This window comes from Capra hircus, chromosome 6 (genome assembly GCF_001704415.2).
Source record: "Capra hircus breed San Clemente chromosome 6, ASM170441v1, whole genome shotgun sequence".
In the NCBI taxonomy this organism is placed as follows: domain Eukaryota; kingdom Metazoa; phylum Chordata; class Mammalia; order Artiodactyla; family Bovidae; genus Capra; species Capra hircus.
Genome location: NC_030813.1, coordinates 111,537,722 through 111,562,323, shown reverse-complemented (window position 1 = coordinate 111,562,323; position 24,602 = coordinate 111,537,722). Strand labels below are relative to the sequence as shown.

Genomic DNA, 24,602 nt, shown 5'->3' with positions numbered 1-24,602 from the left:
CGACCCACTTGAGTATTTTTGCCTGGGAAATCTCATGGACAAAGGAGCCTGATGGACTACAGTCCATGGCATTGCAGGTCAGACATTACTTATTACTATCATTGTTATTAGGAGTAAAAAAGAGCCTCCTGAGCCATAATTATTTTTACTTTGTAGACGAGGAAACAGGCTCAATGAGATGAAGCAGCCAAAGTCACAGGGATAAAAAGGAACAGGGTCCAAATTCTAGGCAGGAGAGCTGGCTGCTCCTGGGAGGGGAGAGCTCATCTCTGGGCCCCACTCAGAGAGGGCTGTCTTTGAGTGGAAGTGTGGGGGTCTCTGGAGGTGTTCCAGCAGAGACCTGGAGCAGCTGATTAGATGTGTCAGGGTACACCTAACCTCTCCATGCCTATAGTACAGGTTTCAGAATTTTCCTGAGCTAGGAAATATCCTAGAAATATGCACAGTCAAGCTCAGTTTAAACTTTCAATTTTCTTGCTTTCAAAAAAAATTATTTACTTGGTGCCCTGGGTCTTGGATCTTTAACCTTTGCTGTGATCTTATTTGCTATAAGACCTTTGCAGGATCTTATTTGCAGCCTGGGAACTCTCAGTTGTGGGTTGTGGGATGTAGTCCTCTGACCAGGGATTGAACCTGGCCCTTGCATTTGGAGGGTGGAGTCTTAGCTACTGAACCACCAGTGAAGCCGGAAGATCAGTTTAAAAGTGAAAGTGGCTCAGTCTGTCTGACTTTTTGCAACCCCATGGACTACATAGCCCATGAAATTCTCCAGGCCAGAATTCCCTTCTCCATGGGAATCTTCCCAACCCAGGGATCCAGCCCAGGTCTCCTGCATTTCAGGCGGATTCTTTACCTGATGAGCCACCAGGGAAACTTTTTTTTTTTTTTTTACTTAAAGTTGTCAAACAAATAATGCTGTTTTGAGCACCTGTTCTCTGCTAGATTCTGGGGTAAGTGAAAGAACTATTAAGTCAGCCTTCCTGTCCATCATTCAATTGTCAGTCTGTCCATCTTTCCATGCATTCATCAATCCATCCATATCACAAATATGGAACACCTACTGTGTGCCTGACACCGTCCGGAAGGTGCTTTTTTCCTTCCATAAGTCTTATTTTTCCTACCAGGGAGTAGGAAGTAGTGAGTGAGGAGTGAGGTGAACCTCCCACAGTCAGAGCAGCTGGAAGGGGGTGGGGGTGGTTGCTCTTGGTGGGAGCTTCGCACCCCTCAGCCAGTGGAGATGGCAGGGTGTGTGTGTGTGTGTGTGTGTGTGTGTGTGTCTGTGTCTGTGTGTGTGTGTGTGTCTGTGTCTGTGTCTGTGTGTTAGTTGCTCAGCTGTGTTCGACTCTTTGCGACCTCACACTGTAGCCCGCCAGGCTTCTCTGTCCATGGAATTCTTTATTTTCTATTTTGGAAATTACAGGACAATAATAACTTGTATCCATGAATACGGATGTGCATGTCTGTGTATACACTTACGAGCTTGTAAACAATAAACTATACATAAAAAAAAAAAAAAAAAGAATACTGGAGTAGATTGCCAATTCCCTTCTCCAGAGGATGGCAGGTAACTCCCAGCAAATGAAAGCTCCGTGTGTTTGGACTTATAGCGGCTGCCTGTGTGTGTATATGGAAGCAAGGGTGGCTCTTTGTGGGTGTTCTAGCTCCAGCCACTAGCATTGCGATTGGTACACGCTAAGGAACCAAAGGATTTGAATTTGGTTTTACTTGGGTAAATTAAAAAAAAAAAAAAAAAAAGAAGTCTTGGAATCTGGCAATAAAAGCGTCTAAGGCGGCAGAGGGAGTCAACTGAGGCAGGTCTGAGTTGAAACCAGAGAGAGAAGTTTTCAGAAGTGCAGCGGTGTTCAAACACGCTCACCCTGCCTCGAGGAGGAGTGGGTGCTGGGAGGAGGGCGTGCGCGCCGGAGCCCGGCTCTCGCCGCGGGAAATGGCAGCACTTGGGTCTCCAGGGGTGCCCCGGGGCATGTGGGCAAAGCTGCTCAGCCGGCCCAACCCGGAGCGCGCGTGCAGGACCCTTAGCCGGTCCCCACCGGGGCCCCGGGTTGCGTGCTCGGCCCTCCCGCCGCGGGTGCGTACGTTTCAGGAAGCGGCGCGTTCCGGGGGCCGCATCCCCGAGTCCCCGCCCGTGAGCGCCGGTGCGGGGGCGGGGGGCGGTCTGCAACAGGTCCCCGCGGCAGCCCCCGCCCCGGGCGTCGCTAGCGCGCCTCCAAGGCCGGCGCCTTCCAGGCCCGCCCTGTCCCGGGGTCTGTCTGGCAGGCGCGCGGGGCTGCGGGGCCGCCTCTCCGGAAGCCAGCCCGGTGGTCCCCGAAGCCGACTCATAAATCATTTATGAGCCAGGGCGGGGTGAGCCGGGTTGGGGCGTAGGGGGGGCGAGGAGAGAGCTGGGGGCGGGTGGGCGGCGGCGGCGGCCGCTAGACCTGAAGGAGAGCTGGACCCAGCGCGCGGTGAGTAGCCCCTTCGGAGCCCAGAAGGTGTCTGCGGCCCCGACCCGGGGGGCTAAGCGCCCCCTCCCAGAAAGCCGGGGGGCGGCAAATTGGGGGGAAGGGTACGCTCTGAGACCCCTTTCCCAACCCCCGGCGCTCTCCCCGGCCCGCGGCAGGTGATGCCAGCCCAGAGAGCGGCAGGGGAACCCGAGGGGCTACAGGGCGAGGTGGACCCCGCGGGAGTTCGGGGCAGGGCGCAGACGCGCGCCAACTTTGCGGGCTGCGTGCTGGGTCTTTCCACGCAGCCGGCAGCTGTTGGGTGCGAGCCGGAGATGGAGGCTCGAGCGCGACTGGGACTCCGAGGCCACCGGCTCGCTCTCTGAGAGGAGGGCGGACCAGGGAGGCGGCTCTGGGGCTTGGGAACTGGTGGTCGGTGAGGGGAGTCCCCGGGGGAGGGGGAGGTTAGTGGAACGAGGGGTGTGGGGCACTGACTTTACCGGGCTGGATAGGGAGAGGGGTCCCCTTCCTCTGATTTGCTGAAAGGAGTACGGAGTGCTACCGACTAGCACACGTGGGGGCTCTGGGGGTGCCGTGGGCAGCCTTGTTGCCGTGCCCACGTGCGAGCGCAGTCACCCCTGGCTTGAAGCATCCCTCGGTCCACTCTGGGCGCTCCTCGCAGGGACCTTCAGCGATTGCCGGACGGAGAACGGGGTGTTTGAGGCGCACCCCGGCCCGCAAAGCGCCGGGGAGGACAACAAAGGGAAGCATGGACAGAGGGAGAGCTTCGCGGTGCCGGGGAGTCGGGGGCCCGAGGTCAGTTTCTCCAAGTTCTCGCCGAGAGCTGCGGCAGATCGGATCGCGGGAGCCCGGGGCGTACGTCTCTCACCGGCGACCCCAGTCCACGCCAACCTGCGCCAGCGGCGGCCAAGTTACTCGGCACCCCCCGGTTCCCCCGGCTGACGAAGGATTCCTGGAGTCTCCGGGTTTCGCGCGCCCGCTGGGCCAGCTGCGCATCCTTTGTCCAGCAGGCCTGGAGAGGCTCCTGGCGCCGGGGGCGCGCGGGCAGGAGGGGGCCCCGGGACGGCGGAGGGTGGCCGGGAAAGCGGGGAGCGAGCGGCGCCGCCAGTGCGGAGTAGCAACAGGTTGTGCCCTGTAACCCGCGGCAGCTGCTGAAACTCGCTCCTGCCCCGGGGCGTGGAAGAAGGTTTTCCCAGGTTCCGGAGACTGGCGTCTGAGCTTGGTTAATTACAGCAGGTGTGTGATTGGGGTCCTGGAACGTCCCCTCCCCCACCCCAACAGAGACACCCTCCCCCACCCCGCGCCCCGCCCCAGGGAGACTAAACTGCTGGCTGTTCCTAGGTTGCCTGAGCCGGATGACCGTTTTCGAAAGACTTGAATGTAGGCAACTTCCTATTATTCTACGTGTGTGAACTTAGGACTTTGGATCTTCTCCCTCTTTTGTGAGTTTCCTCTGTCAGCGGCGGCCGCGGCGGAGCTGAGGCTGCTGCTCTTGGCAGGGGCGGCCCAGACCCTCTGTTGACTGCCAGGTGTGTGTGCGGCCAGGTCCTGTACCCCATTTTACATCAGCGATGAGAACCACTCGGGGACTAAACAACTGCTTGTCACTCGGGTCATCAGTGAGACTAGAGACTTCCTCCTCTTAAAAGCCAGGGCCTTCTGTTCTCTGCTGCAGTGCCTTTTAATTTAGTTTTCTTAATTTATACCATTTTAAAAATGAACTTCCTTATGAGTTCCAGGCTTCCCTGATAGCTCAGCTGGTAGAGAATCTGCCTGCAATGCAGGAGACCCCGGATTGATTCCTAGATCTGGAAGATCCACTGGAGAAGGGATAAGCTACCTTCTCTGGTACTCTTTCTTGGGCTTCCCTTGTGGTTCAGCTCATAAAGAATCCACCTGCAATGCCGGAGTCCTGGGTTCGATCCCTGGGTTGGGAAGATCCCCTGGAGAAGGGACAGGTGACCCACTCTAGTATTCTGGGCTGGAGAATTCCATAGACTGCATAGACCATGGGGTCGAAAAGAGTGGGACACAACTGAGTGACTTTCACTTTCACTTTATGAGTTCCATGCTGGACTATTCCTGTGTTTCTAGTGTGGTGAAGCAAAGTGCATCAAAGGACAGGTAGAAAATAACATAGCAAATATTGTTTTCTTGGGACCATTTACAGTATGAAGGAAGTCAGTTTGTAGGGATCAAGAGTTCACACTGAGATTAGTTCAGGGTCAGGATGCATTGTTACAAATGACTGAAAGCAATTCTGTATAATTATAGCAGAAAAGAGACTGGATACTGGGTGGCTTAGTGATGGGACCGAAAGGATGCTAGCCAAGCTTGGGAGCCCAGAGGAGTGGACGCGGGGCTTGCAGCAGGATTCCTGATGGGCGTACGGCCGTGGCTGCCATGAGGCTCTGACTGTGGCTGCTCACACGTTGCCATCATTGAAGCAGAAACTGCCTCTGCCGCCCTGTGTCTCATGCACAAGCCCAGAAGTGAGCCTCTGATTGGCTGAGCCTGGGCTCAGTTTGGGTACCTCAGTAGCTTCCCAGGTAGCTGGGGTGGGTTGCCATTTCCTTCTCTAGGGGATCTTCCTGACCCAAGGGTTGAACCCAGGACTCCTGCACTGCAGGCAGACTCTACCATCTGAGCCACCAGGGGCTCTTTCCCAGGTGGCACCAGTGATCAATGCAGGAGACGCAAGAGATGTAGGCTAGATCCCTAGGTTGGAAAGATCCCCTGGAGGAGGGCATGGCAACACACTCTAGTATTCTTGCCTGGAAAACCCCATGGACAGAGGAGCCTGGCAGACTACAGTCTACAGGGTCCCAAAGAGTCAGACAGGACTTAGTGACTTAGCATGCACACATCCTTACTGAGTGCCTACTATGTGCCAGGCTCTAAGGGCACCAAGATGGGGAAGTCAGGGGCCCCACAAAGCTACTGGGCTTGGTCAGCTCAGTGCAATCAAAGGAAGATATTTGGGGAGGTTTCGCTTCACGTCTGTTGTTCTGCAGTTGTGTTTGGGAGGATGGAGGTGTCTTTGGAAAGCAGCATGGATTAGTCAGGAACAGTGCTGGTTCTCAAGCCTTCGTTGTCTAAGCATCAGTCACCAAGGGAGGGTGCTAAAAATGCAGATTATTGGGCCACATGTCCAGAAATGCAGTCTGATAATCTCATTTGAAACAAAGACCCAGTTTTACCCAGATGCGGCTCTTGGATCTGGACCCATCCTGGGGTTTGTGCGGGCAGTTCCCTGACGGCTCTCAGTGGCTTTTGCTACCGAGTGTGCCAAAGTACCCAGACCTTGAAACCACAGCAATTCGAACTGAGACAAAAACTTCTTCCTTGTCACCTTAACTTTTATCTGTAGTCTAGTGTTTTATAAGTAATGAGGTTTCGAAATGTTCTTAGAAGTGGCTCCAGAAGTTAAGAGGGACGTCCACTCGGGAGCAGGACGCATGCGCCGCTCAGGTGCTGCCCTGACCCAGTGGACGCCCCATCTTCGCCTTTCCTGAGGGATCTCTCCAGCCCGCTCTTCGCTGAGGATGGCTGGAGTCTGTTTTTTCACAGCTCTCCCGTGGGCCTCCTGCCGTCTCCCCTTGCTGTGTTTCTCTCTGTCCCCAGCGGAGCCTTGGTGGCGTTATCGGGAAGTCAGCCTTTCTTAGCGGCTGAGCCTTTAATCCTTTCAGCTGCTGTGCTCCTGCGTGTCCTCTAGCAGAAAACAGGACACGTGTGCGGTGTGTGCACGTCCGCCTGTGGGGTGTATGCACCTGGGGTGTTCTGTGTGTGTTGTGTCTATGTGAGTTTTGTGTTAGTGTCAGAGCCCAAGCCGTGTGTGTGATGTGTGTGTGCACATCCGCCTGTGGCGTGTACGCACCTGGGGTGTTCTCTGTGTGTTGTGTGTATGTGAGTTGTGTATCAGTGTCGAGTCATGTGTGTGATGTGTGTGCGCACGTCTGCCTGTGGCGTGTATGCACCTGGGGTGTTGCGTGTGTGTTGTGTGTATGTGAGTTGTGTGTCAGGGTGCGTGTCTGAGTTGTGTGTGTGATTTGTGTTTGTGTGCATGTCTGCCTGTGGAGTGTGTTCCGTGTGCGTTGTGTATAAGTGAGTTATGTGTCAGTGTGAGTACCTGAGTTGTGTGTGTGATGTGCATGCATGTCCGCCTGCCTGCCCGCAGGAGCGTGGTCCTACCTGAATAACCACCCGCCCCTCCGCTGTGTCTTCCTCCTGCCCTGTTCAGCCCCGCAGAGTTGCAGACGGGCTTGGCAGAGGCTGACTTGCTGTGTCTCCTTCTTATCTGTTCTCTCTGGGAGAGATTTGGAGACGGAGCAGGGCGCTGATTCGTGGTAGAAACCGAGAAAGGCTCGAGCGCTTCCGGGCCTGAGCACAGGTTGTTGGCAGGGATCGTCCTTTAGAAACACTGACCAGGGTCCCGGTGTGTCTGTGTCCGTGGGTGAGGTGGACCCGGAAGCTTGGGGTCCATGAGGGTGGCACTGGGCACCGCTGGGGAGCTGGACAGCCCGAGGTTTGATAAGAGGAGAGTCGAGGGTCCTTCCATTGGCAGGTCTGTGCGGACGGGACTGGAGTGGGACGTATGAGGCGGTACTAAGGGGGCCCGATGAGAATGAACGTCTTCACTCCGCGGGCTCATTACCTCCTGCCTCTGGTCTGGGGCTTTCTTTGACTTGGTGGGATATAGATAGGGGGTCCTCTGGCCTCTTGCACAAATGTGCCCATTTCCTGGTGGTCCCTCTCCTTCATCTTGTGTGTGTTTCTGGAGAAAGTGAAAGAAAGTGAAGTTGCTCAGTCGTGTCCGACTCTTTGCGACCCCATGGACTGTAGCCCACCAGGCTTCTCCATCCATGGAATTTTCTAGGCAAGAGTACTGGAATGGGTTGCCATTTCCTTCGCCAGGGGATCTTCCTGACCCAGGGATCAAACCTGGGTCTCCTGCATTGTGGGCAGATGCTTTACCATCTGAGCCACCAGGGAATCCCTGTGTGTTTCTGGAGAACTTCATCCTTATTTTGAAAGTTAGTGAGTGTAATACACAAAATAAAGTCAGGGTGTTCCTGCCCCCAGAGGGGAAAGGACAGGCAGCGCATCGGCTGCCCTGGGGAGTTCTCTTTCGAGTCCCCTCGCCCAGTGCCTTGGCGCAAGCCAAGCCCTTGGTCTGGATTGTGTGGTTGCCTGTTCCGCAGCTCACCCTGAGCCCTGCCTGTGCGCCCGCCTTGCGCTCAGCTCTGGGGAGAGAAACTCCAGGAGCACGGGGTCCACGCCGCCGCCACTGGACGCTGGGTTGGGAGCTGATTTCAGTTCTTGATCTTTCTCCCCGTCCCCAGGGGAGGGCGGGGGTCTCCCCCTGCTCAGCGTCTCATTGCCTGGATCCTGAGTTGCCCAAGGGGTGACTTGAGATGGGGACTCCCATCAGGGCGACCTGGTGAGAGTGTTAGAAAGACAGAAACCAGCGTCACCTGGCCTTAAGGAGTTTGGTCCCTGCCCTTGAGGCCATGCTCTTCCAGCTTGGGTTGAGGGGAGTGAGGAGATAAAGTTAGATCAGTGAGCGTATCAGTGAGATGACACATGGGGTGAAACGCGCCTCCAGGAAGGGGGCTGTTGCTGTTTGCTGTTTAGTCGCCCGACTGTTTGTGACCCCACGGACTGTAGCCCGCCAGGCTCCTCTGTCCCTGGGATTTCCCGGCAAGCATACTGGAGTGGGTTGCCATTGCCTCCTCCAGGGGACCTTCCCCACCCCTGTCTCTCTCACTTGAAGGTGGATTCTTTACCACGGAGCCAGATCACTGAGCCCATTAGTAAAATAAAAGACAAAGTAAGACATATCTGGGGAGCTGGGGAGAACAGCCCAAAATTGGAGGACAAATGAGCACCTTATCTATTGCTGGGGGGGCTCTGCTTCTCTGAGATGGACGGCTCTGCAGGGAGGGTGTCTCGGAGTTGGGAGAGTCCCAGCTTGGGCCATGAAAGCCATCTACTGGGTGTGAGTTCTGGCCCACTATTAGTCAGCTGTGGCCTTGGTCAAGTCACTGAGATTTTCTGAGTCAGTTTCCTCATCTGTAAAATGGGATAATGCCTTAAGTGAGTTCCTACCTGTGGGCATGTCTGCCTGGTGTTCCTGGGTCTGGCTCCTGGCGGGGGACCTTCTAGCTTTCCTGCCCCTGCGCTTGGAGCAGGCTCTGTGTTTCTTCCCCAGCAGAGGATTAGGCTGAGCGCTTGCTCTAAAGCCTGGCAGCCTAACCTCCACCAGGCGAGCTGCGGGTGTGGGTAGGCTGCAGGCATTAGTGACCCCTGGTCCCTTCTCTCTCTGCCAGGGATGCTGCTTTGATGGACTGAGTCCCCCTCCCCTGCCTGCCAGAGAACGTTCTCTGCTGCCCCTTGCTGCCTGCCAGCCCGGCCTGGAAACTGAGGACACCGCAGGCTCAACCCTCACGACACTTCTGCACAGGAACGCGCTCCCGCCATCCCCCAGGCTTCCAGAACACCCTGACCCAGGCGGCCTGCAGCACCACCTCATGTTCAGGGCATCTTGCTAGCCATGGCCCTCCTCCTTGGCTTCCTCCTGCTGCTGGGACTCTGTGAGGACACCATGTCAGAGGAGCCGTCGTCATCCCAGTACCATCCTGGTGGTTTGGAATTCCAGTTGCCTCCAACCTCCTATCAGACCAGCGACTCTTATGATCCTGGTCCCGCTGGCCTCTTCTTTCATATCGTGCGCCTCTTTGTCCAAATTGTGCAGCCCAATGCTTTCCCTGAAGGTAAGTCCTGAGGGTGGGAAAAGGTAGAATTTGTCTCCAAACACCACTCTCGGGCACACTCGCATTAGTGGTGTTAATGACAGGGTGATCGGAGGAGGAGATGTTCTGTGTGGTCAAGTATGAGATTCTGTGAGTGAGTGAACTGCACAGGAGCAGAAAGCATTTAGATGAAAGTTAAGAAAATCAAGTGAAATAGGTTGTCAGGAACGTGATGATAAGAAAATGAAGCTGAACTGTGTTGCCACGGTGTTCTTCCAATTCTTTATCCTCTGTCCCCGCCTTTTTTGTTTGTGTTGGTTAGAGAACTGAATTATCCTCAAGTTCCTACCAAAGGTAAAAGGTAGGGTAAAAATGCGAATTCCCCGCCATCGAATGAGAAGTTAATCATGAACGCCCATGCACACTGAAAGTTACAAATTTAACTCTCCTCCACCTACCATGATATTCGGTTTTGACACTGCTTCAGGCTAGGTCAGGTGAACCAAACCTGTTACCTGGGTAACGTGTTTGCTTCACTTCTAAGGGTCCGAGTCTGAGGACGGGAGGGAGCTTTGCTGGCCTCGTGCAGTTGCTCTGTGTATGTGCTACTGTCTGGCCTTAGCGCTGGGGCCAATCTGTCCCGGGAAATCTTTGGGGTATATGTTTTCAGGAATGGGATTATGAAAATGTAAGTGGTCTGTGGGAAGTGTTGGCTATCAGGATTTGGCAGCCTAAATTTTTATTGATTTAATGTTAGATCTAGCTTAGGCTTGTTCTTGTCATTGATTATTAAGTGTTATAAAATTGGTGGTAGTCTTGATCTTCATCGTGAGATGGTCAGCCATTGTTCATAAGAAGCTTATCTGTGAGAGAGAGAGAGAGAGAGAGAGGAGAGAGAATGTATTTAGCAAACTTTAGCACCTGTTTATATTATGGGTAGTTTATATATTTTCTTAATATACATTTACATAGAGTTTTTTAGATGTATTTGTCTCAGATTAAGCAGTTGAAACAGTCTGAAGTGTAGTTCTCAAATTTTTTGTTATTTTAAATTTCGAATCAATGGAGTAAATCACTCTGAGCCCTTCTGTCGTAGAAGAGGGTCCTGGGGAAGCACTGGTTACTGTTTACGTCACTGCCTAAAAGGCTCAACCTCGAAGTCTGAAGGGCAGAAGTGGAAGACACACTGAGTTTATTTATTCATATTGAACACAGGTTCATGCTTCTCAATAGATATCTCTTCTTTTATCTTTAGACTTGATGTAAATGTAATTGAATAAATACGTGGTTGACCAAAAAGTTTGTTGGAGTTTTTCTGCAACATCTTATGCAAAAACCCGAACAAACTTTTTGACCAGTAAATGTTTGGTGGTTCAGTGGTAAAGAATGGACCTGAAAGTGCAGGAGGCCCAGGTTCGATTCCTGGGTTGAGAAGATTCCCTGGAGAGGGAAGTGGCAACCACTCCAGTATTCTTGCCTGGAGAGTCCCACGGACAGAGAAGCCTGGTGGGCTGCAGTCCAGGAGGGTCACAGAGAGCTGGACATGACCGAGCATGCGTGTAAGCAAGCACAGATGCCTAGTGGTGATTTTAGTCTTGGCTTCTTTTTCATGTAGAAAACCGAGAATTCAGTTGTTTGATATGAATTTGCAATGACTTCTTTAAAAAGATTGTGAAGCCTTCTTGTGTCATTCTAAGGCAGATCACATAATCAGTTAATCCTGTAATCTCTTTCCATATGTTTATTTTTCTCCCTCTGAATTTCATAGGAAGACTTCCTCACACTAATTTCACTAGGGAAAACAGTATTTTTGAAGGTCTTCATTCGAATGATCAGGTTAAACGGTGTCTTACTTTCAGTGCCTTCAAGGGCTTTTTCACCTCCAACAACATGATTAGTGTGGAATTTAAATCCTGCTGTAATCTTAGGGTGTTAGCCGTCCTTGTCCCTTGACCTTCATCAATACTTATTACTTTGGAGAAAGAAGTTCCCAGAAGTAGATCAGAGCAGACCAACACTGCCCCTTTCAAAAAGCTTGGCAGGCTGCGTGGAGAATATAATACTGAACTTAGCAGCTGAGGCTTGCAAGTGTTGGCTTTCTTCCACCACTTCCTTACTTATACCCTTCCACTCAGTTACTAACTTACATCGTAGCCTCAAAGTGCTCATTAGGTGCTTTGCAATATAAAGGTCACTAGGGCACAATCATGGCTTTCTGGGTTTTTTTTCCCCTTTTTCACATGACTTAAAAAAAGAATGAAGTATAGTTGATTTACAGTGTGTGTTAGTTTCAGGCGTTCATCACAGTGATTCAGTTTTGTGTGTGTGTGTGTGTATAGTGTATTTATATACTTATTCTTTTCAGATTCTTTTCCCTAGTTCCCTGTGCTATAAGTAGGTCTTTGTTGGTTATCTGTTTTATATACAGTAATGTGAATATGTCAGTCACATCCTCCCAATTTATCCCTCCCAGCCATTCCCCTAAGTAACCATGGGTTTGTTTTCTGTGTCTGTGGGTCTATTTCTGTTTTGTAAATAAGTTCATTCGTGTTGTTTTGTTTTAGACTCTACATGTAAATGGTATCATATGATATTTGTCTATCTCTGTCCTACTTCACTTAGTGTGATAATCTCCAGGTCTGTCCATGTTGCTACAAGTGGCATTATTTCACCCCTTTTTATGGCCGAGTAATATTCCACTGTATATATGCACCACATCTTCCGTATCCATTCATCTGCTGATTATTCCATTGTATGTATACACCACATCTTCGGTATCCATTCATCTTTTGATGAACATTTAGCTTGCTTCCCTGTCTTGTCTGTTGTGAATAGTGTTGTGGTGATCTTTGAGGGCAGTGTATTTCATGAGCCCCATGAAGGCTGATGTCTTCATAATTTAAGATGCAGAGAGAGAGAGAGAGAGGTGGATTTTTATGTATTAATTAACTTAATACATTAATCAAAACAGGTAACTTGAGGATAAGTCATCTGTGGAGTAACATCTTCACAGAGGATCATATCCCACAGGTCTGTTCTTATATGTGAAGGAGTAGAAGTGTTTTGGGGGCACAATCCCAGTGCAGGGGCAGAAGACGAAGGGAGGGCCCTGGAGCCTGGCTCCCTCTTCTTGTGCCATAGGGCCTGGGGAGTTCTCCAAGTTTACATCCTGTGTCCAACCGAAATGGAATACCCAGGTTTAGATTTGGAAGCACAGAATGTGGTCCACTGGAGAAGGGAATGGCAAACCACTTCAGTATTCTTGCCTTGAGAACCCCATGGACAGTATGAAAAGGCAAAATGATAGGATACTGAAAGAGGAACTCTCCAGGTCAGTAGGTGCCTGATATGCTCCTGGAGATCAGTGGAGAAATAACTCCAGAAAGAATGAAGGGATGGAGCCCAAGCAAAAACAATACCCAGTTGTGGATATGACTGGTGATAGAAGCAAGGTCTGATGCTGTAAAGAGTAATATTGCATAGGAACCTGGAATGTCAGGTCCATGAATCAAGGCAAATTGGAAGTGGTCAAACAAGACATGGCAAGAGTGAACATCGACATTCTAGGAATCAGTGAACCAAAATGGACTGGAATGGATGAATTTAACTCAGATGACCATTATATCTACTACTGTGGGCAGGAATCCCTTAGAAGAAATGGAGTACCATCATGGTCAACAAAAGAGTCTGAAATGCAGTACTTGGATGCAGTCTCAGAAACGACAGAATGATCTCTGTTCGTTTCCAAGGCAAACCATTCAATATCACGGTAATCCAAGTCTATGCCCCAACCAGTAACGCTGAAGAACCTGAATTTGAACGGTTCTATGAAGACCTATAACACCTTTTAGGACTAACACCCCAAAAAGATGTCCTTTTCATTATAGGGGACTGGAATGCAAAAGTAGGAAGTCAAGGAACACCTGGAGCAACAGGCAAATTTAGCCTTGGAACATGGAATGAAGCAGGGCAAAGACTAATAGAGTTTTGCCAAGAAAATGCACTGTTCATAGCAAACACCCTCTTCCAACAACACAAGAGAAGACTCTACACATGGACATCACCAGATGGTCAACACCGAAATCGGAATGATTATATTCTTTGCATCCAAAGATGGAGAAGCTCTATACAGTCAGCAAAAACAAGACCAGGAGCTGACTGTGGCTCAGATCATGAACTCCTTATTGCCAAATTCAGACTTATTGAAGAAAGTAGGGAAAACTACTAGACCATTCAGGTATGACCTAAATCAAATCCCTTATGATTATACAGTGGAAGTCAGAAATAGATTTAAGGGTCTGGATCTGATAGATAGAGTGCCTGATGAACTATGGAATGAGGTTCGTGACATTGTACAGGAGACAGGGATCAAGACCATCCCCATGAAAAAGAAATGCAAAAAAGCAAAATGGCTGTCTGGGGAGGCCTTACAAATAGCTGTGAAAAGAAGAGAGGTGAAAAGCAAAGGAGAAAAGGAAAGATATAAGCATCTGAATGCAGAGTTCCAAAGAATAGGAAGAAGAGATAAGAAAGCCTTCTTCAGCGATCAATGCAAACAGATAGAGGAAAACAACAGAATGGGAAAGACTAGAGAGCTCTTCAAGAAAATTAGAGATACCAAGGGAACATTTCATGCAAAGATGGGCTCGGTAAAGGACAGAAATGGTCTGGACCTAACAGAAGCAGAAGATATTAAGAAGAGGTGGCAAGAATACTCAGAAGAACTGTACAGAAAAGATCTTCACGACCCAGATAATCGCAATGGTGTGATCACTCACCTAGAGCCAGACATCCTGGAATGTGAAGTCAAGTGGGCCTTAGAAAGCATCACTACAAACAAAGCTAGTGGAGGTGATGGAATTCCAGTGGAGCTATTTCAAATCCTGAAAGATGATGCTGTGAAAGTGCTGCACTCAATATGCCAGCAAATTTGGAAAACTCAGCAGTGGCCACAGGACTGGAAAAGGTCAGTTTTCATTCCAATCCCTAAGAAAGGCAATGCCAAAGAATGCTCAAACTACCGCACAATTGCACTCATCTCACATGCTAGTAAAGTAATGCTCAAAATTCTCCAAGCCAGGCTTCAGCAATACGTGAACCGTGAACTTCCTGATGTTCAAGCTGGTTTTAGAAAAGGCAGAGGAACCAGAGATCAAAATGGCAACATCCGCTGGATCATGGAAAAAGCAAGAGAGTTCCAGAAAAACATCTATTTCTGCTTTCTTGACTATGCCAAAGCCTTTGACTATGTCGATCACAATAAACTGGAAAATTCTGAAAGAGATGGGCATACCAGACCACCTGACCTGCCTCTTGAGTAACCTATATGCAAGTCAGGAAGCAACAGTTAGAACTGGACATGGAACAACAGACTGGTTCCAAATAGGAAAAGGAGTATGTCAAGGCTGTATATTGTCACCCTGCTTATTTAACTTCTATGCAGAGTACATCATGAGAAATGCTGGGCTGGAAGAAGCACAAGCTGGAATCAGGATTGCCGGGAGAAATATCAATAACCTCAGATATGCAGATGACACCACCCTTATGGCAGAAATTGAAGAGGAACTCAAAGCCTCTTGATGAAAGTGAAAGAGGAGCGCGAAAAAGTTGGCCTAAAGCTCAACATTCAGAAAACGAAGATCATGGCATCCGGTCCCATCACTTCATGGGAAATAGATGGGGAAACAATGGAAAGAGTGTCAGCCTTTAATTTTTTGGGCTCCAAGATCACTGCAGATGGTGACTACAGCCATGGAATTAAAAGACACTTACTCCTTGGAAGGAAAGTTATGACCAACCTAGATAGCATATTTAAAATCAGAGATATTACTTTGCAAACAAAGGTCCATCTAGTCAAGGCTATGGTTTTTCCAGTGGTCATTTATGGATGTGAGAGTTGGACTGTGAAGAAAGCTGCTGTTGCTGCTGCTGCTAAGTCGCTTCAGTCATGTCCGACTCTGTGCGACCCCATAGATGGCAGCCCACCAGGCTCCCCCGTCCCTGGGATTCTCCAGGCAGAACACTGGAGTGGGTTGCCATTTTCTTCTCCAATGCATGAAAGTGAAGAGTGAAAGTGAAGTTGCTCAGTCATGTCTGACTCTTAGCTACCCCATGGACTGCAGCCTACCAGGCTCCTCTGTCCAGGGGATTTTCCAGGCAAGAGTACTGGAGTGGGGTGCCATGAAGAAAGCTGATCGCCGAAGAATTGATGCTTTTGAACTGTGGTGTTGGAAAAGACTCTTGAGAGTCCCTTGGACTTCAAGGAGATCCAACCAGTCCATGCTAAAGGAGACCAGTCCTGGGTGTTCATTGGAAGAACTGATGCTGAGGCTGAAACTCCAATACTTTGGCTACCTCATGCAAAGAGCTGGCTCATTGGAAAAGATCCTGGTGCTGGGAGGGATTGGGGACAGGAGGAGAAGGGGATGACAGAGGGTGAGATCGCTGAATGGTGACACTGACTCGATGTGAATGAGTTTGGGTGAACTCCGGGGGTTTGTGATAGACAGAGAGGCCTGGCGTGCTGCCATTCATGGGGTCGCAAAGAGTTGGACACAACTGAGCGACTGAACTGAAGTGAAAGAGAAGCACATTATTATGCCAACAAAGGTCCATATACTCAAGGCTATGGTTTTTCCAGTAGTCGTGTATGGATGTGAGAGTTGTACCATAAAGAAGGCTGAGCACCAAGCAATTGATGCTTTCAATATATGGTGTTGGAGAAGACTTTTGAGTCACTTAGACTGCAAGGAGGTCAAACCAGTCAATCCTAAAGAAAATCAACTCTGTGTCTTCATTGGAAGGACTGATGCTGAAGCTGAAACTCCAATACTTTGGCCACCTGATGGGAAGAACCACCTCAATGGAAAAGAACCTGACGCTGGGAAAGACTGAAGGCAGGAGGAGAAGGGGACGACAGAGGAGGAGATGGTTGGATGGCATCACCGACTCAATGGATGTGAGTTTGAGCAAACTCCAGAAGATGGTGGAGGACTGGAAAACTTGGCATGCTGCAGTCCATGGGGTTGCAAAGAGTTGGATACGACTGAGCCACTAAACAACAGCAAAGAGAAGCACAGGCTGTATCCTGGTGAATACAAGCTGGAGAGTTCTTATTCAGGTGGGGCTTGAGACACAGGCCTGTTCTTGCGTAGAAGGGTTTAGCTTAGATAAGGCCAGGAAGACAGGCTGGTAAACATGCAGCTCAGCAGAACGTGCTCTAGAACGTGGTCTGGGGATCTCATAAACTCTGCCCTGATCTGAAGCTGCAGGAGAGACGTAGTGTCCTGGGCTTGGCTCACTAAGAAGTGAGTGATGACTTACATTAGGGAGGAACTGTTTGTCTGTTTATGAACCTAGAAAGGTGATTGATGGCAGAATGTGTATATGGCGGGTGGGGGCCTGGGGAGATGGGGAAAGAACGTGCCAGGCAGAGAAAATATTGTGTCCAGAGAGTGGAGGAGACAGCGGTTCATGGTGGACCATGACGTGTGCATTCATGGGGTAAGTCAGCCAAGGTAGGGGAGCTAGAGCTGGAGGACCCTGACTGGCAGCCCGGGTAGCTCTGTAGGGGGCAGGAAGCTAAGGCAGCATCAGCAAAGGTTGCGTTCACTTGGCAAGTGTTGTTGAAAGCTGAGCCTTCTGTGGTGCACTTGCTGGGTGCTGTGAACCAGCCTCGAAGTGGACTTGGGTTTTGGGAAGAGAATCCGACTGCAGCTGGTAGGGTAGCTCACAGGGAGAGTGAGGGTCCTGCCTTGGTCTAGAGGGTGGTAATGATGAACTAACCTGAGAAGGTGATGGGGAAACTGAGGCAGGTTTCATTTACGTCCAGAAGATTTGGTTTAAGTCCTAGGTCTTGCCTGTTGCCTGTCGGGCTAACAATTTTTAGAGCCTCTGTTCTCATAAATGTAGTGTGACTCTATAGCTTTTGTCTGTGAGACTTAAATGAGAAGATGCATGTAAAGCCTATGTTTAAAACCATGCCCGAGAGGCCCAGAGAAAAAGCCTCCATCACTCCATCATACTGTTATTCAGGGCTTCTCTAGTGGCTCAGATGGTCAAGAATCCGCCCACGATGCGGGAGACCAGGTTCAGTCCCTGAGTGGGGAAGATCTCTTGGAGAAGGGAGTGGCAACCCACTCTAGCATTCTTGCCTGGAGAAGTCCATGGACAGAGGAGCCTGGCAGGCTACAGTCCACGGGGTGGCAAAGAGTGGGACGTTTACTTTCGTATTGTTATTTGCGAGGAAGCATTGACGAGACTTGTTGCCAGAATTATTGTTGGGAAGAATACAGGAAAGAGAAGGTGTCTCCAGGAGGGATCTTTAAAATATCCTTGCTGCTGTTCCCTTAGGAACGTTCTCCGTGGAGATGCCTTGTGAGAAGCAGTTCCGTTACTTTTGAGGTTGGGCGAGCTGTGTCTCCCCAGCAAGCCCCACAGCAGCAGAGCTGGGCTAGAAGCCAGGACTTGGATGCAGCACTGGCTTACTAAGTAGTCTCTACTCCCACAGAGTGTCTGCATCTCACGGATGCTTCTTCCCCCCGCTCCACCCCCCGCTATCCCCAGGGTCTGCTGTAAGGCATATTGTGTACCATGTCAGCTTGTTTGAATCTCCCACCAACTTTGAGAGGTGGACGGTGATCTTATTTTTATTTCTTACAGCCCCTTTTACAGATGGGAACACTAAGTCAGGGTGAGATTACAGGTTCAAAGCACACAATTAGCCAGTGGCAGGTTGAGAACCCCATCTCCAGGACTAGTTATTTCTGCTGTATTCTACAGCTTATGTGGTGGGTAATTTATTTCCGTTTTGTTTTGGCCAAGCTATGCTGCACACAGGATCTTAGTTCACCAACCAGGGATTGAACCCATGCCCTCTGCACTGGAAGCGCAGAGTTATAACCACCGTAACACCAGAGAAGTCCCTCCCTTTTATTTTAATAATAGTGCTTTTAAACTGATTGTGAGTCGCTATGAAAAGCAATGACTTGTGCCCACTGGCAGCGGGCACTGCAGGAGATTATCTGGTGTGGATGGTGAGCAGTGTCTTTTCCAGTTTCACGTGCCCGTGATGAACTTGGCAGAAACCATGACCCACGTCAGAGCCTTTCTAATGGAGCAAACCAAAAACCCTCCTCTGCTTTTATTTTCATAGAAATTTCCTAAAATTATTCTCGACTCTGTTTTGGTACGTTTTAAAATTAGATTTGAGGACGGTTGACTCATTTCTAGGCCTTTCCCAGGTGGCGCTCGTGGTAAGGAACCCACCTGCCAGTGCAGGAGCCATAAGACACTCGGGTTCGATCTCTGGGTCGGGAGGATCCCCTGGAGGGGGGCATGGCAACCCCCTCCAGTGTTCCTGCCTGGAGAATCCCCGTGGACAGAGGAGCCTGGCAGGCTACAGTCGGGCAAAGAGTCGGACGCGTCTGAGCGACTGGGCACACACACACACACGACCAACTTCAGCAGCGTTTTAGGCTCATCCGATTTGCTCCCCCCGGGAGTGGTGCGGGGCGGAGCTGCGTGCGTGGTGGGAGTGGAGTAGAGGGAGGAGCTGAGCTTGGCGGCCGAGGACTCCGGCGCCCTCAGACTGAGCGCCTTGAGTCTGTCTGTTGGAGGTGACAAAAACCTATTCGCAAAGGCGGTCCAAAAAGGGATTTATCAACAATAGCATCTTACCGCATAACTCAGGGGATGGTGTTCAGTATCTCGTAAAAGAATATATATACGTATGCCTTTATATCTGTGTATTCCGAATCACTCGGCTGTACACCAGATACACACACAGCATTGTAGAGCTGTAGCAAATACTTCAGTTAAATTGTTTTCTTCAGAGGGGGTTTAGTCATCGGAACCCTGGGTTACTTCGTGGCACTTGAGGGGCTGGGGAGGGTTTCGGTCAGCAGGGACTCTGCCCGCCCCCTTCCTCGGCTCCTCCCTGCCCGTGGCCTCTTCCTTCTCCTCCTTCTCATCCTCATCTCCTTCCCCCATCCCTGCAGTCCTCGTGGTGGCGCTCTAGGCTGCCAGCCTCATCGGTTTCAGGCCAGCTTCCTAGAGAATCTCTGGACAGTCTCTCTCTTTCTGTCTCTGTTAAAGTCTCGATCCCAGTGCTGCCTGGGGTCAGTCGCCAACCACGGGCCCATGAGGGTACCGGTGCCCACAGTCACGCTGCACGTGGGCCTGGCTCTGAGAGCCACTACGGCCCCGAGGCATCACAGGCAGGGAAGCTGGTTTTCAGGAAAGGAGTGGTTGGGCAGATGGCCCAATAGGTGTGTCTGCCAACGTCCACCTAGGATCAGGGTGCTATATTATATCCAGCACCTGCATGTTCCCCCTTTATCAGACAGAGCCAGCACTGTCTCCTTCAAATCACGTGGATGTGTGTTGGCAATGCGCCCGGCCATAACTAAGGCTGTGGAGGGAAACGATGACATGAGTCGATCCCCTCTCCCCGGTGTCACTCACTGTGCTGGGCCGTCTACCATCTCTTTGCGTCCTAACTGTGACAACAGCCAACAGCCACGGTGGGCCTCCTTCTGGGGATTTGAACAGCTCAGCAACTCTGTGAGCTGGGGACTGTTAACCTCATTTATTCAGAAGAGGAAGCTGAGGACCTGAGAGCCAGCTAGCTGACCAGGGTCTCACAACGAGCCAGTGGCAGAGCCAGGGCGGCTGGGCTCATAGTTGCCGCTTGTGTTTTGCTAATAAAGAAAGGGAGACCAGGGAGGGAGGTAAAGGACTGCTCCAAGGTCACACATGCCAATGGCTCAGAGACCACGCCAGGGTCTGACCCAGGGCACTGTGAGCGCACGTCTCCTCCATGCGCTTCCTGGAAGGAGGCGGGTCTGGAGAGTGTGTGTAATGGGCACTCCACTGATCCGTCTGATGGGTCTCTTAGTACAGCTTTAATACTATGGACTTGAAAAGCAAGTCCTCTGTTGACTGTCTTCCCATAAGCTTGTCCACAAAGTGTGTGCCAGTCCTGTGGAAGACGTGAGAAGGCGAGCTTCCTGGTCTCCAGCGATGATGTCCTCTTCAAGGCCTTCAGGTACACGCAGGAAATGAGAGATTAAGTATGTAGTGTTAGCCACTCAATTGTGTCCAACTCTTTACAACCCCATGGACTGTGGTCCCCCAGGCTCCTCCGTCCATGGGATTCTCCAGGCAAGAATACTGGAGTGGGTTGCCATGCCCTCCTCCCGGGGATCTTCCTGACCCAGGAGCGAACTCGGGTCTCCTGCATTGCAGGTGGATTCTTTACCATCTGAGTCATAGATTAAGTATGAATGTCAATAAAGAGAGCCCTCCCACCCCAGCAGCTGTGGGATGAGACCCACGTGGTGGGAGACATCGCTTGTCCATGGAGTGGGAGAGAAGTTCTAAGATAGACACCTAGAGAAGCAGCTGTCCACCGTGATCTGGAAGTGCTGGGGCAGAAGCAGAGGGATGTTACAGCCAGGGTGGCCCCAGGCAGGCCTGTCGTGCACCCTCTGCTGGGCTGAAGTCTAGATTCAGAAATGAGCCCGACAAGTTTTGTTGCTGTTGCTTTTTTAGGCCACATCGCACAGCTTGTGGGGGTTTTAGCTCCTGGATTAGGGATTGAACCTGCAGCTCCTACCTTGGAAGTGTGGAGTCTTAATCCTTGGACCACCAGGAAAGTCCTGCCTCACATTTGAGTGGTGGTGACGAGTCTGCACTCTGGAGCCATTGCCTGGGTTTGAATTCTGGCTCCTGTGTTGACGAGCTGTGTGACCTTGGGCATGCATGACTCATTGAAAAAGACTCTGATGCTGGGAAAGATTGAGGGCAGGAGGAGAAGGGGATGTCAGAGGAGAAGATGGTTGGATGGCATCACCGACTCAAAGGACATGAGTTTGAGCAAGGTCCGGAAGATGGTGAAGGACCGGGAGGCCTGGCGTGCTGCAGTCCATGGATTTGCAAAGAGTCAGACACGACTGAGCGACTGAACAACAACAAATCAGCAGTGAGCTAGGCACCTGGTGCTCTTTGGAGATACGGTGCCGCCTGGATCTCCCTGCTCGCAAAAGGCTGACGTTGAGCCAGCAGCCTCTGCCTCAGCAGCCAGCTGCAAGGCTGGAAGGCTGGTCCCTGCTGACTGCCAAGCATGAACAGTGCCCATGACTTCTGGAGGAGGGACTCGTGCTGGTGGGCCATTGTAGAAGACTTCCTGGAGGAATAGCGTTTGAGCTGAGCTGTGTGGGTGTGGAGAACTCAGAGAGCAGAGTGGAGCACTCCTGGTTGCACAACAAGCAGAGAGGCCGGAATGGTGCAAGATGAGACAGAGGCTGGAAGGACGGGGCCCGGAGAGCAGGGAGCTCAGAGCCCTGCGTATCTGGGAGGTTGTCAGGCTCCTAGCTTGGGGAGGAGCTTGTGGGTAGGTGGAAGACTGGCTCTGGAATGTTGGCCAACGTGCCTGCACAGGATTTGATAGATGGTGGAAGGTGGCCGTTGCTCAGTAAACCTGTCACCCCAGCCCAAGCTGCGGGAAGGAGGCTGTGGGCGTGGGGTGGGGTGTGCACAGCCCATTGAGGCTGTTCCTGGGAATTCTCATGTTCACATGGACACTGGTGGCCTAGCTCAGTGCTACTTGAGGTGTGGCCTTCGGACCAAAAACATCAGCCTGACCTGGGAGTTTGTAAGCCATCCTTGGGCTCCACCTGCTAAATCAGGGGTCGCAAAGATTCGGACACGGCTGGAGTGAGCTGGTGGCGCAGCAGCCTCCTTGCTATGTCCACATTCAGTGGAGAGAGAGAAGGTTCTGGTCTGTCCTTCTTTTTCTCTTTGTAAAATTAATTTATTTGGCTGCAGCAGGTCTTGGTCACGGCACGCAGGATCGTCTGTGTTCATCGTGGCAGGCAGGATGGTTTTTAGTGCGACAGGAGGACTCTGTTACGGCATCTGGTTCCGCAGCCAGGGAGCGAACCTGAGCCCCCTGCACTGAGAGCTCAGAGTCTTAGCCGCCCGTCCACAAGGGAAGTCCCTGGTCTCTTCCCTTCCTTGTGAGGACATTAATCCCCCCGTGAGCCCATCCTCATGACTTCGTCTAAACGGATCACCTCCCACAGACCTCACTTCCAGACGCCTGCATACTGAGGGGTGGGGATTCAGTCTATGAATTTGGGGTGACTCAGTCCATAGCAGGGCTGCAATGAAGATTCCTGTATGTGTCTTTTGTGATTATATATTCACATAATATATATGAATTGGGATGAATTCATATATAAATGCATTGCTGGGCTACAGGGTAAACTTTTTTTTTTCACTTTTACTAATACTACCAAACAGTTTTCCAAAGTGAGTAAACCAACTCAATCCTAAATTTTTTTTTAAATATGGAGAATTTCAAATACGTGTGCAAGTAGAAAGGCCCTCATCACCCATCACCCTAGATTCTGCAACTCAACCCATGACCAGTCTTATTTCTGCGTCTACCCAATCCTCATTCCCTTCATTTGGCAACAAATCCCAGTTTTTCTATAATTTCCTCTGTAAATATTTCAGTGTAGTTCTTTAAAAATAAAGACATCATGCTGTTATAGTGTAGAAAGTTAGCAGTAGATCTTTGATGTAATAAAATATCCAGGAAATGTTCGGATTTCTTGGTTATCTCATAAATGCAGTTTTTAGAGCCGTTTGTTTGAACTGGGATCCCAACGATGCCAGCACACTACAGTTGTTAACGTGCTTCTCTCTGTCTGTTTTCACCGTGTGTGATGCCCCGCCGTGTCTTCCCCCCCCCCTTGCAATTTATTTATTGAAGAACTAAGTTACTGTTCCAGTAGTATTTCCCATGGGCTGAATTTTGCTGATTCCATTTTCAAGGTGTTCTTTACATGTTTCTCTGTCATCTACGTCTCACATAAACTAAGACCTGTAGAGCTCACATGCTGATTTGTTTTGGGAGAACAGTTTATAGATGGTGTTGACATCTGCTTATCTCTCCTTTCGCTGATGTTAGCAGCACAGCTGGTCAGCATCTATATTCAGTCATTCATAACACATCCAGTCCTTTCAAAATGGCTTGTAAACAGGCTCTCAAGTACATTGGAACACTTCAGAGAAACACAGATTTCTTTGCATATTCTGTAACTTGAATTGTTCACTCAACATTTTATGGCAGACATCTCTTCTTGTCCATTCCTCTAAGTTGTGTTGCCTAAAATAAAAACTCTTCTAAAGCAAGGAACCTAAAATGTTCATTCACCAATCTTCTGATGTAGGGTCAAGGCTTACATTTTTAAATTATGAGTTCATTGTTTACAGTTCAACATCAATTAGTGTCTCCGATATAAACAGCATCCATGATGCAGCCTCCATAATTTTTGGTTCTTTGTTTTGATTTCTTTGAAGTGGCGCAAAACAGAGTTCAGAGCTCTCGATTTTCAGTCTGGTTTTTCCTCCCCAGACTTTTACAGTTTACTCACATGTATTTCATCCAATGAACTGGCCTTCACTAAGTCTTTATAGAACATTAGACTTTGTTTTCAAAGCTCATTATTTTCATGTTCATATTTCCTCAGTTTGTGTAATGTTTTAATCACACATCTCTTTAATATTTAATTACTTATTATATACGGAGAGGCAGAAAGAAACTTGAAAGCAAACCCAGGGTTATGGGTTGCATTGTCCCTCCCACAGTTCGTACATTGAGGTCCTGACCCCCAGTACCCCAGAGTGTGACCTTGTTTGGGGGTAGGGTTGTACTGGAGTAGCGTGGGCTCCTCATCCCCTGGGACCAGTGTCCTTGTGAAAGGGAAAAGCTGGGGCCGTATCCGGACCCAGGGAGGATGCCGCGTGAAGACTGGAGTCACGCTGCCACAGGCAAAGGAAGTACCGGAGCTAGGTGAGACCTAGACGAGGTCTGCCCTGAGCATCTTCAGAGGGAGCGCCTTGACGCACTGATTTCGGACTTCCAGCCCCCAGAAGCGTGGGACAATAAACTTCTGCTGGTGAAGCCACTCTATTGTGGTCCTTTTTCTAAAACACTATTTTAAAATTTATTTTTGGCTGCACTGGATAAAGATACAAAGATAAGACAAGTTTATGTTTGTTTCTGCACGGAGCTGTCTCTAGCTGTGACGAGTGGGGGCTACTCTCTAGTTCTGTGCGTGGGTATCTCATTGAGGTGGCTTCTTTTGTTGTGGAGCACAGGCTCAGTGGCCTCCTGGCCCGTGGGATCTTCCCAGGCCAGGGATTAAATCTGTGTCCCCTGCACCAGCAGGCAGATTTGCAACCACTAGACCACCAGGGAAGCCTCCACTGCCGAGCTTTGTTACAACAGCTCTGGCAAACCCGCCTGGATGCGTGGACTGGTGTTTGCAGAGCACCAAGGGCAGGGCTGTGACTTCATGGTGATGGCTGATCCACAGCC

The 24,602-nt window shown here is 50.2% G+C and overlaps 1 protein-coding gene across 4 annotated transcripts in view; it reads left to right on the top strand.

Moving 5' to 3' along the window:
• The window catches only part of PROM1 (prominin 1), a 126,861-nt gene continuing 104,554 nt past the window's right edge, over nt 2,296-24,602 (top strand). For 3 of the 4 annotated variants that reach the window (XM_018049750.1, XM_018049751.1, XM_018049749.1), the window contains exons 1-2: nt 2,296-2,462; nt 8,789-9,232. In XM_018049750.1, the coding sequence (XP_017905239.1) occupies nt 9,013-9,232 (220 nt within the window). In that variant the 5' untranslated portion in view covers nt 2,296-2,462; nt 8,789-9,012. The remainder of the gene's footprint in view (nt 2,463-8,788; nt 9,233-24,602) is intronic. The other variant, XM_018049752.1, reaches the window with a different exon arrangement.